Source organism: Hipposideros armiger, unplaced genomic scaffold (assembly GCF_001890085.2).
Source record: "Hipposideros armiger isolate ML-2016 unplaced genomic scaffold, ASM189008v1 scaffold_4, whole genome shotgun sequence".
Taxonomy (NCBI): domain Eukaryota; kingdom Metazoa; phylum Chordata; class Mammalia; order Chiroptera; family Hipposideridae; genus Hipposideros; species Hipposideros armiger.
In genome coordinates this window covers 3,523,632-3,545,502 of record NW_017731354.1, presented here as the reverse complement: position 1 = coordinate 3,545,502, position 21,871 = coordinate 3,523,632, and the positions used below count along the sequence as shown (strand labels likewise).

The following is a 21,871-nucleotide window of genomic DNA, read 5'->3' as shown; positions in this document are numbered from 1 at the left end:
TCAGGAGGGATCCTCTTCTAATATAGATTTTAAAATGATTTTTAAAGTCTTCCAAAATTTTGAGTTATTAAAACTAAACATAGTCTCTCACATTTACCTTTTAAAATCTTCACACCATAAACAAAAATTGCTAGAGATCTAAAAATTCCCCCTCAGGCTTCTTCCTTCTGTTCACAAAATTTCAGCCATTCTGCGAGCAAATTATAGAAAACATTGTACTCAACAGCCACCAAAGAAAGAAGGTGACTGGTTTTCATTCATTTGAGCATAAATGAATATAGCTTATCTGTCAGGTGTGAAATACATTTATTCATTGAAAAATATTGGCCAAGCTAATCTTTCCGGCATAGAATTCTTCCAGAGATGAAAATAAAAACAGCAAAATAGCCTTAGACGTGAACCTCTCTATAGCAGTCGAGACTTAGAAAATCACTAACTGAGTAACAAGAAAAGCAAATACTTTTTATCTTTTTTTTTTTTGCAAATATTTTTAGAACTAGTGATACAAAAGGGCATTCATTCCTTTGCATGGCAAAAATCTGCCTTCTCACCCTCATTCCCGTTGATAGTCACCAAACCTGACTTGACAATTCCAATGTAAAAGCACTTAATACAAAATGGGGAAAGAAAGAAAGCAAGTGAATGCGGAAGGTCAAAAGAAGGAAAGTCATGCTTGGGCCAGACCCTTATAAATTCAGTCTGTCTAAAGAACCAGGGATATGCTCTACTTGCCAATAAGCACATGAGAAAGTGGCAGATACACACGACTGACCAGATCAACCTTCATACATATCAAGGTTTGACTTGAGGACAATGAATTCCTTAGCATTTTGGGAACATGTGAAGAGATGGACTCATTTCTGTGTAGTCCTGGGAATAAGCTTATCCTTCTAGAAAACATTCTTGTTGGGAGGTTAGTAAGCACATTGTGTATGGATTGGTGTTTTTCTTTGCAACATGCCCCAATCAAGGAGGGAAATATAAAGAACATGGAAATCTGACATCACTGGTAAACCAGAACGGCTGACATTTTATGAAAAAGAAAAAAAGCCATAAAGAGTAGCACTGATCCATAGCAAGAAACAATTTTTAAATAATCATTCTGAGGCTGCTTCAAAACACTGGGAAGCATTTGCCGAGTTTGCTACTGCACAAGCGAATAAGCGACTCTGAGCAGGCATTTCCCTAAGCCATGGAATAAATAGGGGATGGGATACATATCAACACAGAGAGGGGGCAATCTTGTTCCGGCAAACTGGGCTTCCTTTGGCCACTTGGGGACCAGCCTTCCCTTCCACCCCCATCTAATCCTAAGAGAACAGAGGTAGGCGAGCGCCATCACCTCTCCCTTCCTTACCGCCTACCAGATGTCAAAAGCAAAGACCTTTGAAGAACACCAAACCATGCTAAGGAACTCAGAGAGGCAACGCTCCTCCCACCTCTGCTGCACAGGCAGTGTCACATGGCCATGTGACATCGAGGCACCATGACCTTCCCTAAGCCTTGGCGACGTGATCCACAGATGCAGCTGTGGGCCTCAGAAGACAAGACATGCCTGCATCATCACTGCTCACAGAGGATGCGCTGGCAGCATGAAAACGGAGATGAAAAAGGCCTGATACCATATATCCTCAGGGGCGATCTCCTGCAAAAGCCTGACTGACAGACCTAGAGTAGAGAGTGCTTGATTGGAGGTCTTTACAGTAATGAGCCTGTCAGGAACTTGATCTATTTCAACATAAAAGCCAGAACACAAATCAATAATAAGACAGCAAATCAAATCGTTATCAGACTAGACTAGCACTCCTGTGAGCAGGTTAATTTTGTTCACTCGAGTGCCTGAGCAGTCAAGTTGAAGATTCACCTCGGAAGAAAGAAACAAGAAACATGGCGGTATTGGCTTAAAGCAATTGGGGTTGTGGGTGATGTAAATAAATTAAAAAACTCAAAACCTGAGAGAGAGAAAGAGAGGGTTAAACCAGAGAGAGAAAAGCAGTGCAGGGGAATTCTGGGTAAGATGTACCATGACTAAGACACGTGTTCATGTTTCTTATTCCGTCCAGCCTAGTGAATGTTGGCATTTCAGGAGGAATATGGTGTTAAAAGCTGAACAAACTACCAATCTCTTTAATCATAATCTACATTTAAAAATGAGAAACAATAGTCAAAAGTCAGATATGAATGAGTCTGAAGTCATTTAATTAACTTATAAGGAAGTTTAAAAAATAATGTACTTGAGGAATCCCCTGCCCCCTTTTAAAATTGTGCTACAATCACTACAACACACAAAGGGGGACTTAGAAGAGCAACAAGTTCAACAATTTCAAGAAATTTGACATTCAAGGGCTTTATAAATAAATAATTTGCTCACCAATTTTAAGCAAAGTAAAGCCTTCGAGGGACTAACTGAAGGTAATTGCTGTAAAGAAACACACTGGGTCTGTTTGCTGCTGGCAGGACTCTTGCAAGAAAGTCATTCAGTTAGGGAGCTGAGGTCTGAGGAAAATGTATCAAGGATGGATGAATGTTAATAAAATATTAAAAAAAATACAAAACGGTCTTTGTCCTTCTCAGAGGGCACCATCACAAGCCCCGCTGACAGGATAACTGTACTTCTTTGAACCCCCTCGGATAGAAACAGGGTTCCAAAGCCTCTCTGTTAATGGGGTTGGAAGAGCATCGTAGGTACAGGTATGAAGGGGCTTTAGAGAGTTTGCCATGCGTTTCGTGAGGTCCCATCAGGGGATGGAGGCGTAGGACCATGTCAGATGGCAGCAGAGAACCCAATAGGGATCCTGAGTCAAGCTTTCTGTACGAAACGCTTGGGGAGCATTCCACTGGGCTCTACAGAAGGATCAGTTATGGCGGAAAGGGATAATTCCAGGGTGAAGGTCTCTAGTGGGAGTAGAGGGTCATTGGGAATCTAGGACTGGAGGACAGGAATGAGTGTGTCTGTTTGTCGGGATCGTGGGAGGTTCTTCCTATGGCGTCTTGTGATTTGTGGTGTAAAAAAAGAAATCCCCAGAGGTACTTGTTCTCCAAATGCCACAAGACAGAGGACCTCAAATTACCAAATGTCCCCAGGGATGCTGTTGAAACCTTCTCCTTTGTAAAACATCTTCACACTCCTTACCCAGAATCCCCACAATCCATCAAGGAAGCCAAAGCAGGGACAGCCTCCCTGTTTCATAGACAAGGGAGCTGCCAGAGGGGGTGGGGGAGGCGCGAACTCGGAAGTCATTCACTCAAGCTCAAATCCTGGTTTCTGGTCTTGTGACCTTGGGCAAGTTACTTAACTTGCTAAATTTTCATAGTATCTTAATACATCTCTTGCTGGGTACAAGGAGTTAACTTAGAATCAGCTCCAAATCATCCCATGCCCTTGGTCTCACAATGAATAGAGGAGCAAAATCTTATTTCTTACACTTGTTAACTTGTAGCTGCTCAGGCTCCTTGGTGTGCCTTGCGTTGTGCTAACCAGTGCCGATCCTAGATGAGTGAGCTGACAAACGAGACAGACATCCAGGGCCAACACACATCACAGTTCCTCTGTGAATATTTGAAATGGCCATAAGTGGAAATCATGTAGAAGGGCCATAAAGATCATAGGGATTTAGAAATAAACAGTAAGGCCCATTTTCTGAAGAAAATAGCAATAGTATACATAAGTGAAAAGAAGCACAAAGTACTTTGAGGTTGAAGAACAAGAATTTTGGAGGGATCCCAATTCTTTCACTTACTGGTTTGACTAAGGTAGGTCATCTAAGTCTCTCAGTCTTAGTTTGCTTCCTTTAAAATGGGGGTCCTAGTGTGTAAACTAAATCAGATATTTTTAACATATTGTCCAGAACATAATAGGTATTCAATAAATAACACTTGTGGTTATGTTGATGGAAGAAATGGTTGATTACAGTGAGCTTCTGAGTACAATAACCACATGTTCTTCATATGTATATCCCCTTAGAGAGGTACCATTATAAGGCAACCTGTTCCATACTCTGAGAGGATTAATTGCACGATTCCATTAATCAATAAATGGAGAAAAGTGATGCATCCTTCTGCTCTCTATATGTATGACTGGATTTTCACATAAACAAGGCCCTGTTTAACTTGGTTATTTCCTGAAGGACATGACCTGTACAAACCAAGCACATTTATCAAAATTAATAGGGCCCATTTTTTTCTTTCTCTAATGGATACAGAGACATGCTTTTGTTTTTCCTAAATTCCCCATTACTAGCTCAAAGAAAGCTACCTGAACATACTTATACCTATACATTAAACAATCTTTCAAATTTTATTGAGCATTTCCTGTAAGCTAGACACTGATACAGATAGGAAGATAAGATCTAGTCTCTATCCTTAGCAGAAGTAAATTCCTTCAACAAATTACTGCTTATTTTTTAGAGAGAGAGAGAGAGAGAGAGAGACTCGTCCACAACTGGAAATGTCCCAGTGTTTAAAGCTGACCTGGTGAGTCCCACATAAGAGAAAAATATACACTATGAGTTGGGCAGAGATCCTGTTAATACTCACAGTGGGAATATAATGCCACAATTAATTCCAGGATGAGCTTCAGGACAGTGACTAATTAAAGTTTCATGGCAAATTTCTTCATGGGAAGCTGTCTGCTATAGTTAAATACTAAGTTACTTGCTGCTGTACTGACATTTTTATTTTGGGTGACATAATTTAAGTATATTGTTTCTCACAGAAGGCAATGAACATATAGAATATATTCAGGAAGAAAACTATTTTTAGAATAAACTAAACATACTTCGTTCCCATGAAGAGAAAGAAGCTTCAGGTCAGACTTGAATTAAAAAATGGAAATTACATTGGATTTTTGAGAAAACATGAGTTAGCCCAAAACGCTGAATAAGCACTAAAGGAAAAACTGCCAGAGGTTAAAAAGCACAGCACTGTCAAAGTGTAGGGAACTGTTAACTTGTACGCTAGGCTTTGTTTCAACTTCTGCAAGGATGACTATGACTTACAGAGGCTCTCCTGAATGGAACATTTGTTACAAGAGTGTGCTTTGGAAGAGTTATAACCTACACTTCCCAGTCAGCCTCAGAGAAACACCTGAGTCTGTGATAATAGAGTACTTTTAATATCCTGTATGGAGAGGAAGAATCACATTTCTTTTCATTTAGAGACAACTCATATGAAAGACCCATTTTTGTATCCTCATATGCAGCGAAGAGTTGGAGTTGAAAATATTAAAGCAAACAGAGACTGAACAAATCAGGGTATGATTCAAAGTTCTTACAATTGATTCAGAATAATTTAAATCTTTGCAAGGAACAATGTTAAGGAATAAAAATGAAGGTCAACTTCTATGCAGAGTGAATTCACTTCTCAATCAAAAGAAAGAGGAGATAAAAAATGGGAAATTCACCTGAAATACACTATAATTGAAATCAGGCAAGTAGTTTGTAAAATAACTTACTAAAAAATATAAATAAAACTTAAAAATGTAACTTAGAATAGAAATCTCTTAGAGAAAATAACTGACATCAATTTTATATATGTTTTTCAGATACTTTTCTACATACACATTATACATATATTATAGGTATAGTATTATTGTTCTTTTATAAAAAATAGAATAATACATTTCCAACCTAATTTATGTTGGACACTTAGAAATGAACCATATGGCTATAACACTTTATTTAAACTATTTCCTACTGATGGATATCTTGGCTGTTCCCAGTGTTTCACTATTTCAAACAATGCTGCCATGAAGACTGCTGTGAAATGTGTCTAAGTCCCTGGAATGAGAACTGTTGAAACAAGAGGTATGCAGATACTGCCAAACAAGTAACTGGGTTTCTTATATGTAAAGGGTAACAAGAAAGTATGGTAGATAGAAAGAAACATAAAATGGCAGGAATAAATGAAAATATTTTTTAAGTGGCACAAACAGGAAATATATATTTCTATTAACAGATAACCTCAGATTGGGTTAAAAATAAATACAGCATAAATGCTGAATATAAAAGATCTATCTATATGAAATGAAAAAAGACCACTGATGGTAAAAGGGTGGGAGACAGAATACAGGGCAGTTACATTAGACAGAAAATAATTCGATTGTTAATATTTTAGGCTTTGTAATGGTATCACGGTTATGTTTTTAGAAAGTTCTTAACTCTTAGAGCTATACAATGTAGTGTTTACAGATTAAATGACCTGATGGGTTTGCTTTCAATCCAGAGTGGGTGGTGGGCGTGCTGGTGGGTGGGGCCGGCATGAAAGAAGGCTGGCCTTACGATGATGCTGAGGCTGGGGGACACAGGCTTTATTATACTGCTCTCTATACTACGTAGGTGTTTAAAAATTGTGTTTTAGAATTCAAGTTGAAAACCAATAATGACACAAAGGAAGATACAGTGATATAAACTATAAACTAACATGGACATACACAAAGCTTAAAAAACATATATATATATATATATACATATATATATAATAAAATTGATTAAAATGCAAGGAGAAATGGACAAATCCATAATTATGAGAACATTTTAAGACTTTTATCAGCAAGCGAGGGTCAAGTAGAACAGGAATAGCAAAGATACTGATGGTCCAATTATATAATTAGCAAGCTATACACTTGTTCACACACACATGTCCACATGTATTTGTGCTGGACAGACTACACATCCTTTTCAGATGCTTGAGGAACACCCCTAGATGGGCCACACGGTGGGTTCTCTGTATGCTCAAGTATCATTTGACTCTTTGAAAATTAGAACATATTCATATACTTGCATAATCAAAAATATATTTTTAAAAAAGTAACATTCATAGCTTATTTGGTTGTGACAGGCTTTTGAAACATACTATCTCATTTCATCTCACGTAAAACAGTTGCCCCAGGCCACCAGGACGGTAGGGGGCGGTGGACTTGAACTCAGGGCTCCTGAATGCCAGCGCCGGGTACACTGGCCCTAACACACTGCCTTACAGAATTCTGAAGAAGCTTCAACATCACCAGAGCCTAACTTTCAATTTCTTCTCCAAACAGAACACTTCTATGATTAAAAATTAGATCTGGGTAGAAAACGGACACAGCAGAATACTTTAAAAGGACCAAATTTTCCCTGAGTGTGTCCCCCTGACACTCAGTTTCACTGAAAATCTTTCTTCTCTGATGGCTTATCCATTTTATTTACAGGAATTTTTGTAAGTATTGTGCTCATTGTTTTCGGTTTTTATTTTCACGTGATGCAGCTGTTGGAATTCCTGCAGTGTGAGTTTAGCAGAGAACAGTTACTTCACTACAATGTCTAATGTGGGTGTTAAGCAAACAGGATTCTCTCAGGCCCCTGGGGGGTATTTCCTCAGGCCGCCCGGGGCTGCCTCTGTGACCCGGGGGACGGGGCACTTTCCTGGAGACGCTCCAGACCTGGGGCAGCTCTTCACCCACCGGGGCCGAGGCCGCGGGAGGACACCCAGCCAGCTGTTTGCTGTGCAGGCGCCACGCGTGACTCACCCGATGCGTATCTTCAGCATGCCGCTGAAGAGCTCGGGGCTGGTGGAGATGATCCAGCCCACGTGGATGACCAGCTCCTGCTGAATGACCGCCTCCCTCTCATCGTGGGTGTTGCACTTGGAATAGATAATGTTCTTAATCACTCTTGGAGACAAAGGGTTAGAGATCACCTCTTCTTCATGCCCAAAGGCACCCAGGGTTACCTGTGAGTGGCAGAATTCGATGATAAAAATTTCCTAGCTACTAAAAGATAAAAGAGAAAAACTTCAGGGCTCAGGCTGACTGGCAGGCTGAAATTACTCTGCGTGAGCTAGGGAATTAGGTAGAATAACTGTTCCTGATTTTTATTAAAATGGCTTTCAAAGCATGACTCCCACCGGAGTTCATGATGACTCACAGTCTGGTCTAAAATGAGGGTCCCAGTTCGGGGAGTGGAGGTGAGTGGATAAAAGCAGGGAAGGAATATAAATAACGATTGAGACGAAATTATTCTGAATGACTTTAGTACTAGAAACTCCCCAGAGAAGCCAGAATACACGGAATCGTTTTCCTTTACTCGTAGGCTACACATTTAGTATTTGAGAGCATATATTTCACTCCTTTTACAGTTTCTCATGTGGAACTGTGTGCTCTTTAACGACACTGTAACCTTTTCAAAGCTAAGTATGAGGTCACGCAGTTCTAGTGCGGCCCCCACTTTTCCTGGCATAGTAAGTGCTCCAGCGCTTGTTGATACAGCTCTCCCCTGTGGAGGCGAATAAACAGGGCTGCCCACAAGACCGGGAAACAGGAAAGCACAGAGGGAGATGGCGACAGAAGCTCCAAGCGGGAAGTGCTGCTGAAGCTGCCAGGGCCCCTCTCCTCTGGGCTGGCATTCTGCCTCCCACGGGGGTCTGTGCCACCTCCTTCCCCTCATGACCTGTCTCCCTCCCTCGTCCACGTAGTGCGTGATTCTAAACGAGGCAGGAAAAAGGAGCACAGCACAGGGCTCCTGCGTTTAGAAGGGAGAGAGAAGAACATGGAGTCTTTTGCCCCAGTTTTAACACTTTTCACTTGTAACGGAGTGAAAACTGAGAACTGCTGGTTTCTTATATGACAAGCGGTCAGTCCAAGTGCGACTGCTTTTTACTACTGCATCCGTGTGTAAAGAACACACACGGAGCACATCGTGCCTCTAGAAGCCACGGCGACTACACCGCTGGTTCATCCCGGGGAGCCCGAGGTGAGCGGACGCCACTCGGAACGCTCTGGTCTCATTTCCTTTCTGTGGAGGGGAGATGCCGTCAGTCCACGGACTTCACGCAGCTGGAGCGCAACTGTCAGTCTCCCAGGCTCACCCAGTTCTACACGGGACAGCCTCCTGGGGAGACGCACTGCTCGGACGGGCAGCGGGCCAGCTGCAGCCTCAGGAAGGCTCCGAGGCTTCCAGAATGTGGGGAGCAGGGTCTCAGCATCACACACAGCCAGTCTCCTCTGGGTGGTGTGCAGGATGGGCAGGACTGACTAACCTACCACCCTCTCCCCACGAGTTGGGTGCTAGCGACCTCAAAGATCTCCAAATGCTTCTCATATGCTCATATCTAGCAGGATTAACTATATTTTCAGATATACTACAAGGGCCTAAAATCCAAGGGAAAACAGCTTCCCAAAGCCTGTTCACTTCCTTTCAGAAATAGCTCCATCCAGGACAATACAAGAGTCTGGCTGCAGGGGAGGGCTGCGGTGGGTGAGGAAGGGCCCTGCAGACTCCTGTATCCTGGCCTGTTTAGCTGATGAGTGGGGAGGAAAACTCGACCTCTTAATAATTTGGAGAAAGCATAACATATATGAAAAGTGATCTAACTTTTTCTCGGGGATTTTTTATTACTACAATCATTTTTTCATTGTTATTAAACATTACTGGATAAAATAAATAACTTATTCTTCCACTTCAAAAGCTGGATATCAGGATGCAATAATTTCAGTTTTAATGAATTAAGAGCTCTGGAATATGAGCAATGGGTTGATTTTATTAAAGAGAGTTAAAGTCCTTCCTGACATTAAAGCTTATTATATCTCCGGATTAACTTTCAGGAACATACAATAAAGCACACAGATTCCCAAAGAACAGAAAGAAAGCAAACAGGTTTTCATTCCAACCAAATGAGGATTCAGCCAGGTGATCAGAGCTTCAGACAACAAACCCAAACTCCGCAGCCACAGCCCACTCTGCGTAAGCACAGGCAAGCTCAGTGCAGCCCATATTCAGCGAGTGCCCCAGGCCGGGCACACGGGGACAGGCGCTGGACGAGACCTGGGCCCTGACCTTCACAGCCTGCCACTGGGTGAGAGAGCTGGGAGCCCGGGCAGCTCGGGAGAAATGTCACAGGCCTGTCCTGAGAGCCCAGAGGAGGGAGGGACTGCAGACTGGAGCTGGCCCTGCTGGAAGGGGAGGGGGCAGGACGGGTAAGGCAGCCACTGCATTGCGGAGGAGAACATGCCCTTCACTCGTCACCTGTCTCGGCCTCACCTGTCCGAAACCTGTCTGAGAGCTCCAGTGGGTGTTATTAGTCCATTTTCCGTGTCAGCACCTTCACTGATCTCAAGGTAACACAGGGGTGGAAATAACAGCTGTAAGGTGCAGCAGGAAAAAGGCATGGTCTGTTTGGTAACTGTGCATCTGTAAGACCAGTCTGCTTGGAGAAGGGGCCTCTGTGGACACGCCCGAGCCATGTTATGGTGGTCGTGAGAGGCCTGACACTGGGGCTGTCGGATTTAAAAGCAAGGGTCCTACACAGGAACATCTGTGGCCGTGAGCAAGAGCGAGTCTGAAAATCACATACGTACCTGTTTGCCCTGCACTAAGACATTAGTAATGGACGGGGCCAGGCTGTCCACTACTTTACTTAAAAGGCTTGCTGCACAGCGCACCATCGACCTGGGGGCAAAGAAGAGAGCACGCCAGAGGTTCACAAATCTAAAGAGGTGAGTAAATGGGCCCTGATGGGGAAAACGTGAAGATATGCACCATTAGGTCCTCACATAATCATTTGGAGGAAACGCTGAGCCCAAGACGCTGCACCTAACGGCCCACATCTCCCAGAACGCAGGACCCACCGTACAGGATTAGGGGGGGACCCCATCCTCACCGCTGCCGACAGCATCACTTGTGCCAGTTAAAAAGGTAGAAAAGGGAGCCTAACTATTCCTCTCATCGGGAGTGAGGGAAGGAAGAATTGAGTATTCTGATTTTGCATTAAAAACTCATTATTAAATCTGTCACTGGTATATGTTATCTGTTCCTATAACCACTTTAAATCATGTTTCTTTTGGTGCCTAGATAACCAAATTCCTGGATTAGGGGACTCATTTAGTACTCAATTTTAGGAAGTGATACAATGAAATACCAGCATTTACTTTTCTGGATAAAGCCAGAATGTTGGAGGGAGGAATTCACACTGCTATTTTTACATTTCTGAAAAAGTCTTAGATTATGAGAAGAGATTTTTTTTTTAAGCACAGCACATGCAATACATAAGACACTTTTTTCCCTCAAAAGTGAAAATTCATGTGGAGCTTTCAGATGGGAAAATAAAATGAAAATGTAGGTTTAAATATGTTTTCTTGTATTTCAGGATATTGGTGAAAGCTGACCTATAAAAAGCTTTATATTCCTTAATCTTTATATAGTTGAAATAGTAAAAAATTAGGTCAGTACCTGGTGAAGTTAGTGAAACACACTTCCTACATTTAGAGAAGCTTTCACCCACACACTGTAAGACCAAAGGTATGTCTGGCCCTCGGGATGCAAATCAGCCCACGCATCTCAAGCAGCTGGAGCTCCCACACTCTGTGCATGTTACCTGTTTCCCGTGTACTAGCAAGGTAGTGATGTGAGGGGCTATAGAGGAGGCAGATTTCTGGGTAAATGCAGCCCCGTAGCGCACCGCCAGCCTGGGTGTGTCAGTGGGAAGCCATAAAAGGGAAAATACAGTGAATACAACTTGTAGGAGCGTATGCTTTTACACAGAAGAGTCAGCACCCTAAATGTTGGCTAGCTAATGATTTATCTAAAATGCAAGTATAACGCACAAAGCAAACCCAGGTTTGCTTAGCCAAAAATAATAAAATTACGGACCACGTTTGGAACTTCCTGGGTAGAAAGCAACATCTGTTAGCCTGCCTGCCTGACTGCGCTGAGAATTTACGGCGAAAATGTGAGCTTTAACCACAGGGTTATTACATTACTTCTTCTGGGTTGGAATGGTATATTTATTATAATCATAGAGCTGAAATGCTGCTAAGAGATTTTTTTTTAATCAATACCCTTATTTTAGAGATTAGAAACCTGAGGCTCACCAAGATTAAGGGAGTTTCTTATGACATTTCTTGAATTACAAAATAATGGGTCATTTAAAAAAAATCTTTATACCCTTCCTTTCAAATTGTTAGATTCTGCTAATAAGACTGTTAGAATTGCTTCAAAATGCAGACAGTCATGCACGTAGGCATACCTACCCCACTGTGAATTTAAACAATCCTATCTCAACTTACCTAATTTTGTTTCAGTCCCTGGGGAAAGACCACCTCTGCAGAGCGTGTGAGTTATTTTTCATGAAGCAACTACACTCACTGGATCCATTCAACGTAAGTGGTGAGAGAACTGCCTTCTAAGTGTATTATTTGTGCTTAGGACTAAATGAGCCATTGGCCTCTTTCATGGCCTCTGTGACAGCAGAGCAGGTTTCCTGAACACAAAGCAGGACCTGAAGCACCTCCTGGGACAGAGGAGGTGCAGGGTAGGAACAAGCCATCAGCATGTCACCCAGTGAATAATCACCAGTGTCTACGTCTACAGAGGTCCTTCTTCCCAGACATTCTTTTAACGTCTTGGGAGAGCCATGATACAATGGGATGTAGGCAGGTCCTTAGAAAGTAGACAGAGGCATGGTGCTATAACCTCGGCGTTTGAAAGCAAAAATTAGGATGAATAACCATCTCTAAGATTGGTCCATTATCTTTCGGCTACTCAACAGGACAACACAAAAAATAAAACATAATGACGAGGACACTTATACGAACCAAAGCTTTTTGCTGCCAGCTCTTCTATAGACTCTCTCAATGTGATCAGAAACAGTACCTAGACGTTGGATAATAGAATCTTTGTTGAAAAAATGCTTTTCATTAAATGCATAACATTTATTCTCCTTTAGAAAAATAACTCTTGAATTTTCATGTTGATCCACTGGAGCTGGTACATCCACATCCATTCATGTTCTGAACTACCTGACATATTTAAATATGTGACCCAAATATTTCGTGTGAATGTCCCCAGTCCTTGTTACTATTTAGTTTGAGTAAATGAATTTGGTGAATACTTTAGTTCTTGACATTTATTGTTTTCTTAATATGCAATCTAACTTTTTAACAAATAAAAATAAGTTACTTGAACCTACTGCAGAAAATATAAACCAGAAAATAGCAAATTGAGCAGATACTGTAGACTCTGAATATAAATGATTCTTCAGTTATTTGTTCAACAAAACTTTATGGAGATTCTGTTGTGTGCATAATCATGCCCTCATGTACTATATTGCTCAAAAGACCCCTGTGGTCTCACTCTGGCACCAGCTCACATGTGGTCTGGCCTCATGACTGGTTTGTCAATAAATTCACCATGTGACAGGACAGAGCACCAAAAAGGAAACAAGGGCAAAGAATAAGGTCATTATCATTTTACTCTGAACTTATTTTTATTGCTTTGTAACAAATTGAATCCAATTATATGCAGATTCTGCAGACAGTTATGATTTTTAATACATCACAAGGTTCTATAGACTTAAAACATTTAAAGTCCTTTGAATATCCAAATGAAAGATGGGTATTACTCCCAAGTTTATAAAAATGGTTTAAAAAAATAATTCCTTCAGCATTTTTTATGATAAACTATTTCATATAAGTTTTGTTTTATTTTCAAACACTAGTAAAATAACCATTCTGAAACCTAGGTTCCTAATGAAATGTTTACTTTTCAAAAACCCTATTGTTTGAGTTAAAGTATAAATTTCAGTGAATGTCCTCAATATAATTGGGATTCTGCTTATAGTTCCAAGACTAATGAGAAATGAAGGATTCTGTTTGAGATTTGAAAAGTTCTTCCACCTTTAATTAGTTAAGAAAATTAAGATTATTCCATTCACATGTTTAATACTCTGGAAGGTTATCTCTGAGCTACAATAATGTAAATACTAAGTAGACCTTATTTGAATAAGCAATTACGTTTAGTTCACGACCAAAGGTATGCCCCTGACTAATCACATTGCTGTTTAGAATACTGACTCAATTTCTAATTCTATCCAAGTCAATGTGCCCCTCTGGACAGAGGCCTTTCAGATGAGCTGTAAACTTTGAGCAGCTAGACATTAAGTACTTGAAATGTATTCTACATTATTCTGTACTTGAAAATGCCGGAAGCAGACCACGATGGAGCATTCAAAGACTCCTCAGAGCAGTGACTCAACATACAAATGTGGATTTCAGGGATAATTGCGTTTCATCATGAATGCAGAGTGGACGTGGACATGATCAGAAATGATTTATTTTTGTTAGCAGTCTTTAGAGCACAAGTTATTAAGTGCTATATTCCATTCCAATGGCTGCTGCAGACCATGAGGCAGCTAATTTTTAGAGCTATAACAATTCAATATTGTTCTTGCAAATGTACAGAAAATAAAACTGGAAACAGAAACTGTCCATAAACAACTATGGAGTCATTAGAGGTTAGCAGTCACTGGCAGAATCCAGCTCCAGCACCATTCAGACAATCAGAGAAACAACCAAGCATCACTAAGCAATTTAGGAGTTCATACATCAAACAGTCTATTCCACTCTAGGGGGGGATGAATGAACATTTTCTACTTAAAATTTGAAGGAAAAAAAGATTTAAAGGAGGAGAGAATAACTTGGAATGTGTTGGTGGATATTCACTATGCATGTCTGGTATCTGGTCAAGGTCAGAGCAGCTTCATGACTTGACAGTGCTCTCAGACACGTGCTCTTACCTTCCTCCGTGATGAAGTTGGGGCCTTCTCTTTTGAGTAGTATGCCCAGCAGGATGACCTGGCTAGCCAGGAAGCTGCAGTCCTGAAAATATAAATCACTGAGTCACTGGAGTGAAATGGGTACCGAAGTTACCACAGGGGGTAGCTAATCGTGAACGCACATGATGCAGAGTGAAAATATTCTGCTATGGAATTGAGGAAAGACAAAATGTCGCTGATACACTCCCGAGCATAAGAGGACATTATACAACCATTGTGTTAGATGTCTTGGAGACGGGGGGTACACAAGCTGGCTTCCTGGGGTAGCAGGGACTTAATAATCAAATTTGCCAGGAATCAAGATGAGCAAATGGATAGAAAATATGTTATCTACAAGCATTACCATGCATTCCGCCACTCTCTGAGAGGTTTGGCCCTTTCAGTCACTTAACCAGTCCCTCCCTGCCTTTAGTTTTTCATGAATGGGAGGCCATGTTGCTATCGACCTGTTGTGAAGAGCTGGATGAAGGAAGACGTGTGTCGAGTGCTTCTTAGAATATCAGGGCGCTGCGCTACATGCTTCCCGCCTACTGCATCATGTCCATGCTTATGAAGATCTCCAGGTAAATACGATCAATCACAAGGACCGATGATGTCTGGCAGGATATACATTCAGCCCACATGCTCACATTTTATGGCCCAACAAGACGTCCTAGTCCTACCATTTATAGTCCTACCGTTAGAATTTCATTCCCTTGGATAAGCACTCCACTCTAACCACCCATCGCCCCCCACCCGCCTCTTTCAAATGCACATAACCTTAGGGACGATAAAATATTGGTTGCTAACATAATATTCACATGGATGTGGTCGTAGGATCGCTTTCCTCGGCGACTGGAGAGACTGAAAGCCAGCATTAGGCCTAAGTGCTGGGCAGGACAGGAGACCAGGTTGTCAGAGGCAGAGCCCAAGGCGGCTGGCGCTGCCCAGCTCCTTCAACGGCCTGCACGATGCTCTCCCATCCCAGGCGGCCCGCCTCCCGACTCCGTCCGCATCCTGAAGACATGCGTGCTGCCGTCAGAACCCGAGAACAACCTCACTACTGCCCTGGGACTAGACTGGCCACCTCCAGGTTCCCTGCTGCCTTCTCTGGAGGACTTCCCCTGGGAGCCCCTGCTCTGCCAGCCCCATCCAGGGCCACCTGGGCAGCGCACGGTCCTCACATGCAGTTTTTGAAGAATTTCCTGGGTGGGTCTTTTTCTCCACTCCTCGAAGGTGACATCCGGCTGCAGCTCCAGCTCTGGGGTGCTCGAGGCGCTGCTTTGTCGTTTCACTTTTGAATGCTTGGGAAGCTGTCGTTCCTCAAAACTCTTAAATTCTGGAAGCCTGGAAGTTAAAAGAAAAAGCTTCAGATATCCTGCGTTTCTGATGTAATCTCAAGAAACACAATAGTAACCCAGAGGGGACTTACTCTTCTGAGTCACTGATTCGTAGGAAGTCAAGTTGTTCTACCACCGCTCCCGATATTAGCGTCTGAAATGGGATCAGAAGGTTCCAGCTCTTCAATTCATCAAGCCACGCCCTCAGGACCGGCGCGTATGCTTTACCGTATGCAATACATCGCAAAAAGTTTACTTAAAAAATACATACAACTCGTAAGTAACTTCTTAAACGAGCATTCTAAAATTAGGCAGGTTTTCACAGACAACAAAACCCCCTGAAATAGAACACAGACATCAGGCTCCAGGTTCATGAGTCACAATAAAGAGGAAAGTCCACGAGATGAACTGTATGTTCTCTCTGTTCTTAGCATTGTGGTTATTTTTAAGCTGAGATTAAAATTCATTATCTATTAAAATGTTAAAAGTATATTTTGAAAAAGAAAAAAACCAGAACAAAAACCATGGAACACTACAAGTGTTTGGGGAACAGATGTGAAATTTCACTTTGGATTCTGCTCTGGGAACGTATTTCTGGGTGAGCCAGTGATGGGGCGCTGCCAGTCTCCATGTTTCGGGGTCATGATAGAGGTTGCTTATCCAGACCAGACCTTCTCTACATCCTGGCAACCCACTTGGGTCATTTTGTTTTCCATTAGTTCCTGATTATAGGTTGAGCAAACTAATAAGACTGAACTTGAACACAGCTTTTGCTTGTCGGTGGTTCCTACGGAACAGTATACCTGAACGATAGCCCACAGTGGATTTTAGCAATATGTGCCCCTTCTCATTACCTGATGAGCTGTCAGATAAAACTGAGGGAGGTGCTGCATAAAAAGCAAGCCATAAATTATTATTTTAAAACTAAGGCAATTCTCCAATCAAAGCTGTCTTACATGCATGCGTTTCTGTTTCCTCACTGCTCACTTGAAATGTGAAACACGACCTGGAGTGTTTCTTCTGGTGGCTACCCACCCAGAGCTGTGCTGCCTCCTCCTGTGCTGGGAGCTCACAAGCGAAGTCAGTCTCCCACAAACACCCACTACAATGGCAGGGTGGACATACTCTCAGCTGTCATACCACAGCCTCCTTGCACAGCTGGACTGCAGCTGGCCTGCACATATTGTGGCTCTCCACAGTCGACGTCTGAGGGCAGTCTGGGCCTGGGCAGAGAGCAGGCTCACATCTTCACAGATTGCTCTCTAGTTAACTGTTTGCCAGACAAATATTCACTGAACACCTGCCATGTACTACGGAAGGTGTTGAGATATAGTATGAACAAAATATACAAAATCCCTGACCTCTTAAAACCGACCCTCGTAGGTGTGTATAAGCAGACAACAAATAAATAAATCTAGACATGTCAGATGGTGATATGTGCAGAGAGAAATAACAAAGGTGGGGTAGGAGGCTGCAGGTGATGAGAAAAGACCTCACAGGGTCCCATGGAAGCACAGAGTGGAGGAAGAACTGTAGTCACAGACAGGGATGAGAGGAGAGTACAGGGCCGAGGAAACAGCAGGTGCGAAGGTCCTGGGGCAGAAGCATGCCTGTGACTTAGGAGCAGTAAGGAGGGCAGTGTGGATGGAGTGTAGATGGGGGGACAGTGGTGGAGAGGAGGGCAGAGGAGAAGGCCCAGGTTATGGATAGCACGCAGACCACTGGGAGGACTCTGGTCTTCACTTTGTGTGTGAGTCATTGGAGGCTTATGTTCGATACATGACATAATCTAACTACTAATGACCAGGTACAGTGGGAAGAGGCTAACTGTCTGACCGTCAATAGGAGTTTAGGAGACGACTGTAAAACTCCGGGTGAGAAATGACGGCAGCTTGGACCCTGATGTTAGCGCTGCGATGATGGGAAGTGGTTCGGTTCTGAATGTTATGAGGGTAGAGAAAACTGATTTGATAATAGATTGTAATGTGGGTATATAAAGAGTGAAGAACTAATTAATTTTCAAAGCTGATAAAATTGAAAATATAAGAAAATTAATTTTGATTTAATATATTCCATTTTTATTAGCCTACCCACCCTTATATACTAATTCAGCTCATAAAGTAAATGTTTAATCGGAGTTAATAGGCAAATGCTAAATCCTATTAATAGTCACTAAAGCTTTGGATAAAAAATTTCAGTTGGTTGCAGAGGCTCCTGAATGAACTTTATAAAAAAACATTGTACTTATAATTAATTTGCTAGGCATTAATACTTTAGTTCTGGTGGTAATTAAAAAACTTAATATTGTTATATTTGTGTCAAATGCAATATAATATTGAAAAAGGTACCCTGCTCTGAGATGCTCAGCTATGTGTCCCCAGGGCCTTCCCCTTGGAACAGTCTACCTAAGGCTGCACTCCATCCCAGCATTCTGCAACCTCACCTGATTTGTTTTTGGTTCGGCTCCCCCACTAGAATAAGTCCCATGAAATCAGGGACCTTGTATATTTTTCACCACTATATTCCCAGTGCCGAACAAGGGCACTCAATACATATTTGTTGAATCAATGAACCAGCATTTGCATGTTGCCTACAGGGAGAGCAGTAGTGGGCAGTGCGCTCTGTGAGTGCAGAAATGAGCAAAGCTTGGCCTGACAGTTTTCAATCCACAGAAAGAAGCAGACGCGAGAAACCAGCTCCAGCAAAGGTTCAAGCACCAGGCCAGACACACTGGGAGGAGAAATCAATGCCAGTCTCAGAGGTCTCACTTATAGAGGTGACTCTGACCTAAGTTATAAAATTAAAGTATGACTTAGACAGGAGGGGAAGAAAGGCAACTCTTGAATAGAGTAACAGCATGAGCAGGAAGAGAATTCCAATTGCGTTCAGAGATGTGAAAGCAGACAGTGTGCTTGCGGGGGGGAGTGGGCCCACGGAGAGGATCCTGGGTGACGAAGCTGGGAAGGGAGGCTGAGGCGCGGTGAAGGGCTAAGGAAATCTGAAAAAGCTTGAAACAAAATCCAAGAGATGCATATAGGCACCATTTTCATTTACTATATTAAAGAGAAGACAAAGGCTGGGTTGTTGTTTTATGGGTATAGAGTTTCAGTTTTGCAAAAGGTATCTGTACCCACAAGCCCAAGATTAGACAGTAGGTCATGTCACCACTCTAGACCCCAGCTTCCTGCAAAATTGAGGTTAGAGGTGAGCTTTTAAGGTCTAAAATTCTGGTTGGGAAACCACTGCAATTGTTCAAGCCTCAGACTGGAAGGACCACATAAGCAGGATAGTGACAACAGGGACAGGAAGGTGGGGACACAATAAAACCTAAAGATAAAATCCTTAACGAGAACACATTAAGAAACGTGCTGGGTCTGGGGGTTAGCTGTCCTGAAAACAGAAACACACTGCGTTCAGAAGACTACCTGTAGACGGTCGACGTGGACTTTGACCCCTCCAACCACTCCTTTTCTAAAAGCTGCCAGCATATCCAAAACGGGGTTGAATCGGCTGCCTCTAAAAATAGAAGCAGATACACAACGTGTACGCATTAACAACAGAATGGGAAATTCATAATCTAATTCTACGTTCCCCTCACATACGCAAAGCGCTCCGCCACCCAGGGAGGGATCCCAAATGCCAGGAGGCCATGCTTCCACAGGGCCACGGCGGGAACGCCAGGCGCCGTGTGCGCCTCGCTCCATCCACCTACCGTATGTTGTCTTCCCGGATGAGAACAAGGAACAGCGGACGTCCGTGCATTTTCCAGTATTGTTTAATGAACTGTAGTGCATTCTATCAAAACAGAAGGATGAGGTGGTGTAACGGCCCGTTATCTGAACTGATCAGGATGCTTAACCATTCATGGCAAAGAGCCCACAAAACTATGACACATCCAAACGGTTCATGAGCAAGCCCTGGGTAACATCGACTCTCCAGGAGTAGAAATGTTCCCATATATACAAGCGTACAAGTATGAACAATGCAAGCTAAGCTGCGAACCATTTTTAAACTTCATTCTTTAATCAGAGTGCACACGCTTAAGGATGCTTCTGGAGGGGTGGCCTAATAAATACAGTTCAAGAGTGGTCCCAGGATGGAAAACTCAACAGGGCTATCATCCAGATGAACTCTCATCCACATAATTGTGGGCTTAGATTACAGCAGATGGAAGAGATGAGACTGAGTCTGTACCATCGGAAATGAGACGCTTGTTTTGACTCAGTTTCTGTTGTCGCCACCATCCTCAGCGTCACATCAGAGATTCACAAAACACTTCGCCACGTGCCAGGCACTACTGCGAGTGCATCATGTATGTTAACTCATTTAATCCTCGGAACAGGCCTATTGGTTTTCAGTTATAATGATGAGAAAACAGAGACAGAGAAATTAAGTAACCTGTCCGAGATCACACGGCTGGTAAATCGTGGGGCCAAAGTTTTACAAAAGCAGTCTGGCTCCAGACGCCATGCTCTAAGCTTGCCGACAGTGCAAATGGAAAAGCGAGGGGAGGAGATTTTAACTAACTGGGGGTCATGAGTTAGCTGGGGTTTTACTTGGCGTGTCTCATACATAAAATTATTTTGCTGACTCAGCTTCTGTTCCAAAAGCGATAAGTCATTACTATGGCATGAACATGGTTTCCAAAACAGGTGCCCCTCTTTTTACAAACTGTCTCCTTACATTCCATTTCTAGAAGTACAACAGCAAAGTCATACAACTTTTCATAAAACTGCTGCACCCACCACTCTAAGGCTGCAAGTAACTGACCTCTTTCTCCAAAGCTTATGCAGCTGCGGTGGCACTTTTGCACTGTATACGGTGTTACCCAGGCATCAGACCCAGGAGCACTCAATGTAATAACATATGATAATATTAGTTGAAACAAAGTCATCCCATTTCAATAGAAAGGTCTTCCAAAGCTACCTTTATGTCATCTATCAGCAGTAAAACATCCTGAGACATGTAGAAATCGCTTAGGTCAAAGATGATAGGGTAACACACCACAGTCTTTCCCAGAATGCGATAAATCTGTAAGGGACAATTCAAAAAGAGACGAAACAGACTCAAGGCAAAGGCATAGCAACATAAGCCCTAATAAATTTTAAAACTGATGTTTTATTCTGAATAGGCAAATAAAACAGTATCTTGTAAAATCCGCATAATGTCAAGAAATTTTAAAGTTTCCTGATTGAATCAGTACGCTAATAAACTTAAAGTAGTCCGTGTCTACTATGGTACGAAAAGCCTGTGTGAGTAAAACTACTATAATCAGTTATGTTACAACCTAGAAATAATAGTACAGTGAGATGCTTATTCACTCCTGGAAAACTCCTGTGATGTCATACATAACAAATAAGATTTATTTGTAGAAAACAATAATCCAATTAGCTCAAGTAATAATGCAATGTGAGAATGGCTACACAGCAGGTCGAACATCAGTTTGGTCCATGGTACGGTAATCTGAACATTTCCCTGAACAAGGAAATCTCACGAGCACCTTTGACGTCCCCAGGCAGCCAATGGGCCTGTCGGGCCTTCCGGAGAGTCCTAGCTTTTCATTGATGCCCAGATGGAAATAAGCCTGTAAGACACAAATTTGTGAATCAGACTCGGGCAAGAATCTGTGCTCTTCCTCTTTGGCGTCCCCTCCAGCCCCCCAACTACTGCCCTGCTTATTTCTGATTTTTTTCAGAGAAAAAGAGGCCAGGGAAACCTTATTCCATGGACTTGGATGCAAACAAGCGAGCCCATGATGTCAACTGAGAGATGTGAGAGCAAGCTTCCGCAGATCCACTTAGCCACACTCTAAACACAGACACTGCGCTCACACTGTTATAAATGTACAACTTACATGGCTCTGATTTATCAAGGGGCACAAAGAGACAGATGCTTTCTGTATGATAAAAATATAACTATTTAAAGTTTTTAAAAAATGGGGCCACACATCTCCTTCTAGATTTCTACCT

General features: G+C 42.4%; 1 protein-coding gene across 6 annotated transcripts in view; it reads right to left on the bottom strand.

Moving 5' to 3' along the window:
• The window catches only part of PHKB (phosphorylase kinase regulatory subunit beta), a 129,225-nt gene that overhangs the window by 10,461 nt on the left and 96,893 nt on the right, over positions 1-21,871 (bottom strand). For 4 of the 6 annotated variants that reach the window (XM_019643235.1, XM_019643252.1, XM_019643260.1 and 1 more), the window contains 10 exons: positions 21,403-21,486; positions 20,829-20,933; positions 19,615-19,697; positions 19,328-19,418; positions 15,995-16,056; positions 15,747-15,909; positions 14,545-14,626; positions 12,566-12,623; positions 10,331-10,421; positions 7,505-7,707 (listed from right to left, as the gene is read on the bottom strand). In XM_019643235.1, the coding sequence (XP_019498780.1) occupies positions 7,505-7,707; positions 10,331-10,421; positions 12,566-12,623; positions 14,545-14,626; positions 15,747-15,909; positions 15,995-16,056; positions 19,328-19,418; positions 19,615-19,697; positions 20,829-20,933; positions 21,403-21,486 (1,022 nt within the window). Of the gene's footprint in view, positions 1-7,504; positions 7,708-10,330; positions 10,422-11,346; positions 11,438-12,565; positions 12,624-14,544; positions 14,627-15,746; positions 15,910-15,994; positions 16,057-19,327; positions 19,419-19,614; positions 19,698-20,828; positions 20,934-21,402; positions 21,487-21,871 lie in introns of all 6 variants that reach the window. The other 2 variants (XM_019643243.1, XM_019643268.1) reach the window with 1 other exon arrangement.